Genomic DNA, 12,440 nt, shown 5'->3' with positions numbered 1-12,440 from the left:
TTCGGTTTTTAGGTTTAAGTAATTGGGAAGGACTTTTACTAAAAGGCTCTACTTGGTATGTTTTTTTTAAGACTGTGCTTTCTTTTATTTTATTGGAACGTGGGTTTCTATGTGGCCTTTTTCTGGTCCATGAGGTGTTTAATTTTTCTTGTTAGTTATGGGGTTAATTGTGCACGCTCTCATTATTTGTGAGTTCCTCTTGTGTCTCCTTGTTAGAGCAAGTTTTATGGAGGAAGAGTTCCATCTTCCACGCCACCTTAGCATTTGGAATTGTGGATGGAAGTGCAAGTGTAGTGGTGGAACAACAAAAACGCTAATCAAAATAGCGTTTTACGCTAATCAGAATAGCGCTTTACGCTATTAAGATTAGCGCTTTTTTTCCAGCCATTAGATTTTCAAGGGGTCGTTCTAAATCTACGGATAAAAAAAATGCGCTAATCTGATTAGCGCTTTCCATCTTCTAGTGCGCTATTCTGAATAGCGTTTTATGTTAATCTGATTAGCGCTCATATGGATTCCACGTGACCTCCCACGAAACCGTGGAACACTGCTTAGATTTTTCATGGAAAACACCAATTTTTTTTTTTTGAGTAAAGAAGGATATATTAAGAGAAAAAAATATATGTACAAGGTATATACAAAATCGAAAGACTTTTAAAGGAAAACAAAGCAGTCAGAAACTACATATGCAACACTTCCTCCGATTGATGCAGAACCTGATTCATAGATATGTTTTTAAAATGATCTGTAGCCGAACTCCAAAGACAAATCAAAAGCTTCACCGCAATTTCCATCTCATATAATGATTTTGATCTGCCCCCATGCACTCTCCTGTTACGTTCATTCCATAATTCCCAACATATAGCATATGGGATTAGTTGCCAAACCACTTGTAGTCTTGGTGAAAATCTTGCTATACTCCAGCTGTGCATAAGAGACTTGAAGTTATACGGCAATACCCAGTTAATTCTCATAGAAGATATAAAGTTATCCCATAATTTCGAAGACCAACTGCAATGAATGAACATATGCTCCAATGTTTCTACAGATGAGTTGCACAACAAACATAAGTTCGATTGAATAATAACCCGCCTATAATGAAGCATCACTCTAGTTGGTAGTGAATCATGTAACGAGTCCCAAAATAAAAACATCACTTTAGGAGGCACGTATTTACTGGACAGAATATTGTGTTCCTCCCAATCAGGTTCTGTTTCCGTAAAGTTGGTGTAAATATCCCTAGTTGAGCACTCTCCTTCCAAGCCATCAATTTCCCCTTGCGTCAGATTCACATTGCGAAGATCGTATTTAATCTCTAGCAGGTCTATCCTTTCGACAGGATTCAATTCTCCGCTGAACTGAAAATTCCAACCATTCTCATACAACATAACCACAGTCGCCATCTTCTGGTTACTAATCTTGTACAATCTTGGATATTTCTCCTTTAAGGACTTTTTCTCTATCCAACAGTCGTGCCAAAATCTAAGTAAGCTACCATCTTTCACCTGAATCTTCACAGCATCAAAAAACACATCATTAACTTTAATATACCAAACCACATGCTTCTGCCAATTGGTTCTTTAACTTGTAGAGGAAGTAAACATTCCCCATCTGTTTTTGATTTCTCGCATACAATACGTCTCCAGAGCACCGTCCTTTCCTTGCAGTACCTTACATTCCACCTTGCTAACAAAGATTTATTCACCAACCTTAAGTTGTGAATCCCTAAACCTCCTTTATTTCGTGGTCTGCAAATTCGTTTCCATAATACCCAACTCATCTTCTTCTTAACATCATCCTCTCCATACAAGAATTTCTGCATAATAATGTTCAACTTCTTCTCCACAGCCGCAGGCATATGATGCACTGACATAAAATAAACTGTGAGACTCTCCAGTGTGCTTCTCATCAAAACTACCCTTCCCGCTTTGTTAAGATATCTTCTTTTCCAAGGAGCCAATTTTTTTTGCATTCTCTGAATTATTATTTCCCAGATTACTTCACTTCTCCTGCTCGAACCAATGGGCATGCCCAAGTACGTAACTGGTAAAGATTCTATTCTGCATCCCAATTCCAAAGCCAGCTCCTCCACCAATTGGTCTGCCCCTATGATTATCATAGTACTTTTTTCCAGGTTTAATTTCAAACCAGTTAGTACTTCAAACATAACAATTATAATGAGCAGCCTTCGTACCTGAACTGTATAAGCGTTTCGAAATATGATTGTGTCGTCAGCAAACTGCAAGTGTGACACCACCGTACCTCCTTCCACCACTTGAAAGCCGTTTATTTTTCCTTGTGCCACTGCATCATTAATAAGTAACGAAAGAATTTCCACCACCAGTAGGAATAAAAAAGGTGACATAGAGTCTCATTGACGAATACCTTTAGAAGGTTTAATAAAGGTAGTTGCATCCCCATTCACCAAAATTGAGAAGTGCACTCCTGTAACACACCATTTCATCCATTGAATCCATTTCTCTCCAAATCCATTCTTAGTCAGAATAGCAAACAAAGAAGGCCAGCTGACATTATCAAATGCTTTCTGCATATCAACCTTGCACATTATTCCTGGTATTTTTTGCTTCAATCTACTATCAATGAGTTCATTAGCAATTAAAATACCGTCTAGAATCTGTTTATCCTTGACAAAAGCCCCCTAAGCATTTGAAATCAATCCCGGCATCACAACCTTTAGCCTTTCCGCCAGAATCTTAGAAAATTTTTTATAAAAGCTACTTATTAAACTTAACGGTCTAAAATCCTTGACCGTAGCTGAATCTTCTTTCTTAGGAATCAACTTCAAAAACTAAGTATTCAATCTCCAATCCAATTTACCTTTACAAAAGAATTCATTAATTGCAGCCATTACATCATTTTTCAAGATTCTCCAACAAGCTTTATAAAACTCTAAATTATATCCATCCGGCCCTGGAGCTTTATTCGCTCCGCACAATTTGATTGCTTTCAGCACCTCCTCCTCATCAAATGGAAAACACCAATTTGTAAGCCACTAGACTTGACATTTCACAATTTTTCCACACTTGAAATAGGATGGATTCCACCATAAGATTTGTTCTTATTGGGACCTCTATTGTAGCTTTTTTGTGTGTGAAAGTATACCATTTCTTAATAAACTTCTAGTTACCGAGCAAAAATAAATAAAAATAATAGGGAACTTACTATTCTAGGGAATAGCATTTTTGGATGTGGCAATCTGAGCGGTGGATACAACCAACTTCTTTTGGCCCTTGGTCCCGAGAGCCACATTTTGGTAACGAGGGGACTAAAAGGTTACCAAAGGGGTGAAAATCGAAAATATATACTCTGCAAGGTCGATCCAACTAATGATTGGAACTTTGAAATGTATATATGATACTAATACTATGATCAACTGGACCTCCGCCATAGCTGTGTAGACTGCCACAAATTACGTATGAACAGGCAGAGTAGGATATTGCGTATTTCTTATCACATGGAAAGGGGCAAAGGGAATCAATTTCCGACTTGATTAAAAAAAAAATGCAAAAACAAAAATCAACAAAGATAAAAAATAAAAGATGGACGTGACAGTATCATGACCTTGGAACAAAAAGCATAGTAAAACCTAAGTACATGAAACAAGAAAACTAAGTTGTTTGTTCTTTTTCTTTTGTCTCCCGTTTCTGCTAAAAATTTGAAATATAGAGGGAAGCAGTCGACATGTAAAACCTGGCTTGATCGGGGTATATCTAGATTAATTGGGGTATATCTAATGAGACAAAAGCTAGGTCATTTTGAAATAAAAGAAGTCATCCCTTAACCATGTATTTTCTAAATGGCTAATATACCCTTGTTTAATTAACACTAAAAAATCTGATTAGCTTAATTAATTGAGTTTAGATTGATTAATTGAGTAGATTAAAACTTCTCAAATTATGAAATTTGATTATGAAATTTTGTTTTTGATTAAACTTATTTGGGAAGATTTTTGATGAAAAAAAAATTGTTTTGAGAAAATCTTTTGCAACGGAAATGAAAGCACACTACCCAAACACTTCTAAAAAGGGGATTGCAAAGTTGTTGTATGAAATCAAACTCAAAATTAGATCAGAAATCAACATTTTCAGTTCTGAAAGTATGAAAATTCGGCAAGATCGACGAATGAATACCATGCCGACTATATTTGGCCGGCAAGGTAGATGAACGAAGATGATGCCGACTAACTTTGGCCGGCAGGGTATTCAAATGAAGACAATGCCGATTTTATTTTTTTGACATACAGGAGACGACTAATATAGTCGGCAAGGTCTACCAAAAAAAAACCCGCCGACTGTTGAGAAAAATACTCTGCCGGCTGTATTAGCCGGCAATGTCTTCAAAAAATACCTTGCCGGCTGTTGAAAAAATTTACAGTCGCCATGACTATTATGAAAAGTCGGCAAGATATGCATGTTACGACCTTGCCGGTTGTATTAGCCGGCAAGGTCTTCAAAAAATACCCTGCCGGCTGTTGAAATTTTTTTACAGTCGCCATGGCTATTATGAAAAGTCGGCAAGATATGCATGTTACGACCTTGCCGACTAAAGACATAGAAATCATAATTTTCTATTTCTAACAACAAAATCACACAACACAATGACGGGTTTGAGTTTAGACATCACTTAGAATCTTCTTTTCACCGGTAGAGTCAACCATTTTTTTGGAAAATCAATGTTCAAGATTTTCGGTTGATGGAAGAAATGGAAGAAGATGAAGTGGAAGAGTAGAGAGATTAGGGAAGATTAAGAGTTTTTTAGTTTTTAATTTTAGGGTTTAATTTTAAGTTAATTAGTTCAAGGATATTAAAATAAAATCACCAATTTTGACCACCCCTTAGTAAGAACACTAGATCCATTTAAATTTGGGTATACTCCAATCTCGCCAGATGTAAAACCCCAAGAAGTATAATTTTCCAAATATATATTAGTTAGATAGGTAGGAATAATAATGAGAATCCGTAAGATGTTAAAAAGGTGGTTGTATAGTAATATCTTCCAGTGACCCTTGGCCCTTATTGGTTCTTGGCTTTATCTTTATGGTTCGTACTTGCTTGGTGTAACATATGTTGTTTCGCTGGAAATCGCTTCAAGTGACTCTTGGCCCTTGCTTGTTGCCTTTGTATTAACTACTTGCTAGTTGGTTCGGTGTAAAGTGTAATTTATGTTGCAAGGATGGAGTAGGACAATGCCGTGCGCAAACATAAATATCTTCTATGCTAAATATCTTCTATGTTTACATTAAAAGTACACAAAAATCGTATTCTTTTTTACAAGCTGCATATGGGTTTTACCGGAACCGGATATTCTCAATACTCAACGTTGACCAACGACATTGGCCCATAAGATTGTCAAAATTATTTGTCAACATCGCCTGGGCAACCTTCAAATTTTGCATCTTGTTGACAATTTTTCTACGGTGAGTTGAATGCCGGAGTTAGGCCTCCATGTGGCAAATACTGTGTCAGAGAAATTTCTAATCCACCCTGTTGTGGCTCCTCTACAGCTTCAGAAACCTGCTCTAAGGTTCTTACATACCCCAAGTACCCTGGGTCCGTGGCTTCCATGCATGTCTCCCTGGGCATATTATGTTCTTCATTTCCCACGAGTGGCAGGCGTCCAAGAATGGAGAGTTAATCATTAGTCAATAAGAAATTAAGAATGGTCCGGCATCTGCCTAAACAACATATGCTTCTGTTAGTTAGACTTCAACACCTTTTCAGCAATACAGTACGTACGTATGTATGATGATACACTATCGTACCTGTTTCTTCCTATTTTTCACGTGAGTCATAGCTACTAGCTAGTCGTTCGTTTCTACAAATTAATGGAATATATGGGACATGGTACTGCTTCTTGTAATGATTCTTAAATAAGCTGAAACACCTGTTCATTTTTACAATTGCCTTCGGATATTTTAGCGAAAGACAGTTTTGCATACGTTTTCTCTTAGATATTCTGCTCCGCAAAGAAAACTATTACTCCGTATATAACTAAAAGATTTATATATTGATTAAGAAATAAACCCTTTAGTTAGACAAGGAGGGTGCTCGTCATAATACATGATTGCATTTAAGTACGTGACAATACACAACTGAGAGACAAATTAATCATTTGTGTGCACATTACAATAGACTCCTCATACGAAGATGACAACACTAAATGAACAGAAGGAATGAATGACCAAATTATATGAAAAGAATTTGATCATCTCTTTATTCCTATCTAGCTAGAGAAAATAACTGCGTTATATACATCAAATTAAATATAGTAAAGAAGATGAAAGAGAAGGAAATAAAACAACCATAAACCTACAGATATATCATGCATGCATGCATGCTGCTTGATGCATCAAACATCAGTAGAACCCTAACTCTCGTCATCTTCTTCAACAATAACAATCTTGCTCACCAACCAATAAGCTACTGAGATTTCTAATTGACTTGATATATAACTAATCAGTGTAGACTATGTTTTGTGATTGAAGCAATTAATTAGCCTGCTTACTCACACATGCATCATCGTCAAAAGGCCTTATGATAGATATCATGAAGTTTCTTCCATGAATCCTCCCTTTGCATCTTTAACTGCTTATAAAAGTTCCCAATAAACATTTCCGCCTTCGAATAAAGCTCTTGTCCGCTTAGAGCATCAATCTCCTCTACTTGATATTTGTCTCCTTCATTCTCTGTCAACTGGTAGCTTGGATCTTCGACTTCTTGTTGATGATCAGCCTCTCCAGTAAAGTCGGTACTTCCAATGAAGAAAAGACTCGGTGTAGAGGGAATTCTCTTCACTAACCGAACAAGTTTAACAGCTTTGACAATCTTCTCAGACTTGGACTTCTCAACTGTTCTATACGTCAACTTTCTTTCATTATTACCTTGATCATGACCAGATCTTGGTGACAAGTTGCTGAGCAAGCCTCTGCGAGTTTCATTAATGTTTGGGGAGGTTTCGACAAAGTAAGCAGTATTTGTGGTATTAATGGTGGAAGTACTAATAGGTTTTGGGGATGCAACAACAGCAGGTTGATACTTGATCTGCTTGCTGTCTTCCTCATGAGTTGGTGGTTTATTGAAAGAGCTAAGAAGACCAGCCTCAGCAGCTACGACAATGATAAGAATATTAAGAAGAAAATAAAGATAAGGTTGTCTCATCGACGTCGATAATAGAGGAGTGATGAGAAGTAAAAGAAACATGGTAATTAACTTGGCTATTTGTAAGTACTTCTTGTTAGACTCCATGGATTCTCTCCTTAAAACTATTGATGATCAACTACAAGCAAGTATTGTGGAGAAATGGATTTAGGAAGGCTGTTACCCTGATTGGGATGTAGAGAGCAATGGAGAGTTAAGAGTGGGTGGAAGAGGTAGGAAACCATGTGAGAGCCTACCCGATATATATAGATTTAACAGAGAATGTTGCATGAGTGAGAGAGTACTACTTTTCTCCTGGGTGAGAGAGGAATGGAAAGGGACGTACACTACATAAGGCTAGAAACCAAACAACTAACAACTATATTTTGTGCATGCCAGAAAGAAAATTCGTATATCCAGTGACATACTAGTCTGTTGAGATATCAAAATCACGGTTTAAGAAGATTGATTGAAAACTTGTACATTATAATGGGTGTTAATTGATAAGGTCGGTGAGCAATATAAATATTCTATCCAACATTTTTTTACTAAGTTCGTCAAGAATGGTCTTTGGAACCAACTTGTCGTGTGTTAACCATGGGACCCATTTTGGTGTCACTTTCAGGATCTTTGTTCTTGAACTCGGCCCAGATCGGAGAAGATAGAGTGATAGTGATACATTACAGAGACAGAGGAGAGGGTGCGAGAAAGTTGTACGAGATGCAAAAGGGAATCTCTCTCTCATAAATCTTTGTATCAATTTGCAGCCAGACAGGGATTTTAGTGCGATTGTGGTCCACTCTATCTCGTTACCTCCTCTGTTGTCCATCTTATCTCAAATGGGCCCTTGGTCTTTTTAGAAAAGCCCAATACATGCCTTGACGACGTCGACATGAAAGATGCGCAGGATTTGATTTTATTTTTTTCAAAGCATGTGCTCAGGATTTAATGGTGCGCAAGCACAATATACTAGAACACAAAACGAAACACTGCTACTGCATGACGCGATATGCATTTTTTTTTTTTGAATGTTATTGTTGAGGCCTAACGGAAAATACCAATGAGTGCGCGTGATAACTGTTATGAACTCGCAGGCCAGAGCCGTCTGATGTTCATTTTCTTTCTCAGATCTAATTACTTTTATCTTTTATTATTTCTTACCTATTTTATGGTTGGAACACCCCTTTTGTTATTTTGTTTATTCAACATAGTCCTTCATCCCCTCCATGCGCAACAGTGTAGGTTTAATTGATATAATCCTCTCGATGATTAACATCAATTATTGTCTGCGTATGACATTTGCTAAAAACCCTCTTTATCATTACGTATCTTTGTAGGTTGGTGTAGGTATTCAGTTAGTATACCATTAACATATATACCATAATCTGAGAAAATAATAACAAGAATCATGAAGATAACCTTCTTTTTCTTCTCCTTCTTAATTCCTCCTTATTAGTGTTAATCCTTGTATATAGAAATTAGAAACTCAGTGTAATCTGCAAACCCACTATTATTATAAAAATCAGGTAGTTTGCTTGCTTTCTCAAGATCAACAATATTAGGTAGCTAATGGTGGAGTCCTGAATCCACACAAAGACTCCATAGGCTTTCCTCCATCTGATCCACCATTACTGATGGCTGATGTCATTTCTTGTGATTCAGTTTAAGATGAGCAAGAGAGTGACGGTTGACATTGATATAGTTTTTGTGGGGGTGGTGATGGTTGTTGTCCTTCTTTGAGGCCACTATAATGGCTAAATAGAAATCCATCCGTCGCTGCATTCGTTCCTCCTCGTGCTGTAGTGCCTCGTGATCAGTTTGCAGTAATAGGTTGGAACTGAGAATAGAAAAGGGGTTCAATCGACAATACCACAGAGCTTTTAGGGATGTTTAAGAAATAAAATCTTTAAAAATAAAATATCTTTAGTTTCCAGATTTAAAGAGATGATAGAGATCGGACGGTATGTAACCGCGAGTTCATTTAGGCTGTCACGTGCGCATCCGCACGACTCAAATACCAATAGGTTCTAGAAATAATATATTAGAGAGGTCCATTTTTAAAATATTGTTTAGTCCTAGAAATTATAGTTTGGTCTTAGGATGATGTAATTATCGTTTTGTAGTGGCAGAAATACCCTTTCAGATCCATATATATAGGAATTTCTTAGCATAAAAGAAATCATTTTATTTTTCTCTCTCCTAGTTTCAGATCTAGTTTCTCTCTGTTCTTGATTCTTTTTTTCTTTTGTTTTGCTGCTGGTGTTTTAATATGATGAAGACAATTTTGTTGAAAACGAAGATGATGAACGATGAAGATTTATGTGTTTTTTCTATTTTTTTGTTGCTGATGTTGTTGTTGAAAATGGTGGAAACGATGAAGACGACGACGAGAATTTGTGATGAAGATTTCGGATGTTTTCGTCTATATTGCTGATGATGATGGAGACGATGAAGATGACGAAGATGAGTTGTTGCTGCTGATGAAGAAGATGAAGATGACGAAGTTCATTGATTGAAATGAACTCTATTTCTTCTTTCTCTACTGCTGTTTTTGAAGACGATGTTGTTGTTGTTGCTGTTGAAGATGATGAATACGATGAAGATAATGAAGACGACGAAGAACCAAAATCTGATGATGTTGAAGATGATGAAGACGACGAAGAACCAAAATCTGATGATGTTGAAGATGATGAAGATGAACTCATGTTGTTTCCGTAGATTCATCTACTGTTGTTGAAGATTTAGTTAGGTTTTTCTTTTTCTTTTTTCTTTGAGTTGAATTAAGTTGTTGTCGTGTGTTCATTTTCAAGGATGAACTGCATTTTTAGATCTTGATTTACTTGTTTTATTAGGTGTTCTTTTGAAAGACCGAACTCTGATTTTTATGGATTTTTTTTTGTGTGTTCATGTAAAGAATGAACTCTGTTCTTAGATCTTGAACTGTAGGTGTTCATCTTAAAGAATGAACTCAATTCTAGGTTTGAATTAGTTAGTTTTTGATAAGTGTTCATTTTGACGAATGAACTATGTTTTCTTATAGGTTCTATCAGGTGTCCATTTGAAGAATGAACTCTGTTTTCATATAGGTTTTATCAGGTGTTCATTTGAAAGAATGAACTTTGTTTTCGTATAGGTTTTATCAGGTGTTCATTTGAAAGAATGAACTTTGTTTTTGTGTCATAATAATGAAGTTTTGTGTTGTGTTCATTTTACAGAATGAAATCTATTTTTCATATGTGATTTAGTATCAGGTGTTCATTTGAAAGAATGAACTCTGTTTTCATATAGGTTTTATCAGGTGTTCATTTGAAAGAATGAACTCTGTTTTTTGTCATAATAATGAAGTTTTGTGTTGTGTTCATTTTACAGAATGAACTCTGTCTTCACATGTGATTTAGTTTGGTTTTACTAAGTGTTCATTTGAAAGAGTGAACTCCGGAGTTCATCAGACAGAATGAACTGCTACAAAAATTAAGTAGGAATCAACACGGAAGGGTATTTTGGTCCATTTAATATTTTTAAATAATTATGGACCAAATGGAAAAGGTGATTTCTAAAAGGACCAAATGCATGTGGGCCCCGGACATAAATGGACCAAACAATATTTTCCCCGTTATACTATGCATCCTTTGTGGTGGTTCGCATAATGGATTTTTCGGAAAAAATATAAACACCTTCGAATTTTTCGTAAAAACTCTAAATTTGATATTGTTGTTGATTGTGTGGATCTCTTTAAAAAAATTCCAACGAGATAAAATTTGTAAAATTCCAAGGAACAGATTTTTAGATATGTTATATTCTAGTTTGCTTGCCAATTATACCCCTAAAAATACGATACATAAGAAGTTATAGTAACTGGACTAAAAGGAAGAGACATATTCAATTTTTTAATAGTAATAATTTCCAAATTTTTTTATCAAATTGCACATTTACGTTAGGCTTCGTTAAAGGTGGCTATAAAAGGAACTCCCTCCAGTCGGTCGGCCCAAATAGGGAAAGCAGGGTCGGGATTGGTCGGGTTTTCATGTCACCCGTATTTAATCCAATGGCGGATTCCACTTTTGACATCCGCATCGATCCAACATTCGACAGATTGGATGTGGATGAGTAATTAATACTCACTCTGTTCCTTTTTAATAGGCTGGTTTGTTTTTAGAGAAAATTAAGGAAATTAAGAGAACTAATCATTGAAAGTGGTCCTCATGACACTTGTCAATAAAAAAAGTGAAGTGAAATGGTCCCCATGACACTTGTCAGCAAAAAAAGTAAAGTGAAATGGTCCACATGACACTTGTCATCAAAAGAAGTTAAGAGAAAAGTGGTCCCAAAAAATTAAAGTAACATTTGACTTTCCCAATCAGGAAACCAGCCTATTTTTTTGAAACATTTATTTATAGAAATCGGCCTATTAAAAAAGAACGAAGAGAATATTTAAAAGACATAATTAATAAAATGATTTAAGATCTCATTACAGTTAGCGTGTCAGATACGCAACTTCTACTAACGTTAATTTTAGGCGCCTATCAATTACTAGTACTAGTAAAGAAATTCATCCCCATCCAATATTAGTAAGAAAAACTCATCAATTTCATCTAATAGTAACATTTCTAAGTTTGTCTAATGTAATAATACCATGAAAATATACACTAATACTTCAACTAAACAACTGATATCAACGTTTGTCGTAAATATTACCGAAAAAGAATAACTATTAACTTAGAAAATTCGGATGTTCAACGAATTTTTAACTTCGCACCCGCATCCACTCCATTAATCTACAAACACGACACCCACCCATAAAAAAATCGGATAGGCCGGTTCGAATGCGTGGATTCAATCCCAAATACTCGCACCTGAATTGCACATGCACTACGATTAATGGCCACAACGGCCACATGATTGACAATATATGTGTCTGACTACATATGCTGAACTGCTGAAGAATGTCGACTATATATTCTGAAGAATTGGAGATGACGGTGGTTGGGCCTAAATCAAAGAGAGGACACAACAAAAGCCCGTCACGGAATAGAGTGTCTCAGACGTGTTTTGTCGCTCAAACTTTTTAGGAGCAATGTTCTGTGGAAGGAAATCTTTGCTCTCTGTTGGGACAATTTCCTCCACAACACTTTGTAAGTTGCAGTTGTGTAAGCTTTTAATTTTCAGTTTTTTTCGGCTTATAATATTTTTTGAGGTCACATTCAAACTCCCTTTCCAGGGATCTTTTACTTTTGCAGTTTCTAGGATCAGCCATAAGAAAGTGGATTCAAAATAGAAAGCTTG

General features: G+C 36.1%; 1 protein-coding gene across 1 annotated transcript; it reads right to left on the bottom strand.

Annotated features, from left to right (window-relative positions):
- Positions 1 to 6,070: 6,070 nt before the first annotated feature.
- LOC113288032 lies at positions 6,071 to 7,411 on the bottom strand. The gene has a single exon (XM_026536964.1). It carries the CDS (start codon positions 7,263 to 7,265, stop codon positions 6,543 to 6,545), a length of 723 nt encoding a protein of 240 aa, XP_026392749.1. The 5' UTR covers positions 7,266 to 7,411; the 3' UTR covers positions 6,071 to 6,542.
- Between the last annotated feature and the right edge of the window lie 5,029 nt (positions 7,412 to 12,440).

This window comes from Papaver somniferum, chromosome 6 (genome assembly GCF_003573695.1).
Source record: "Papaver somniferum cultivar HN1 chromosome 6, ASM357369v1, whole genome shotgun sequence".
Taxonomy (NCBI): domain Eukaryota; kingdom Viridiplantae; phylum Streptophyta; class Magnoliopsida; order Ranunculales; family Papaveraceae; genus Papaver; species Papaver somniferum.
This window is presented reverse-complemented; position numbering and strand designations above follow the sequence as displayed.

Coding starts and splice junctions, on each gene's coding strand:
- LOC113288032 (XM_026536964.1), bottom strand. CDS start 7,265: ATGGAGTCTAACAAGAAGTACTTACAAATAGCCAAGTTAATTACCATG.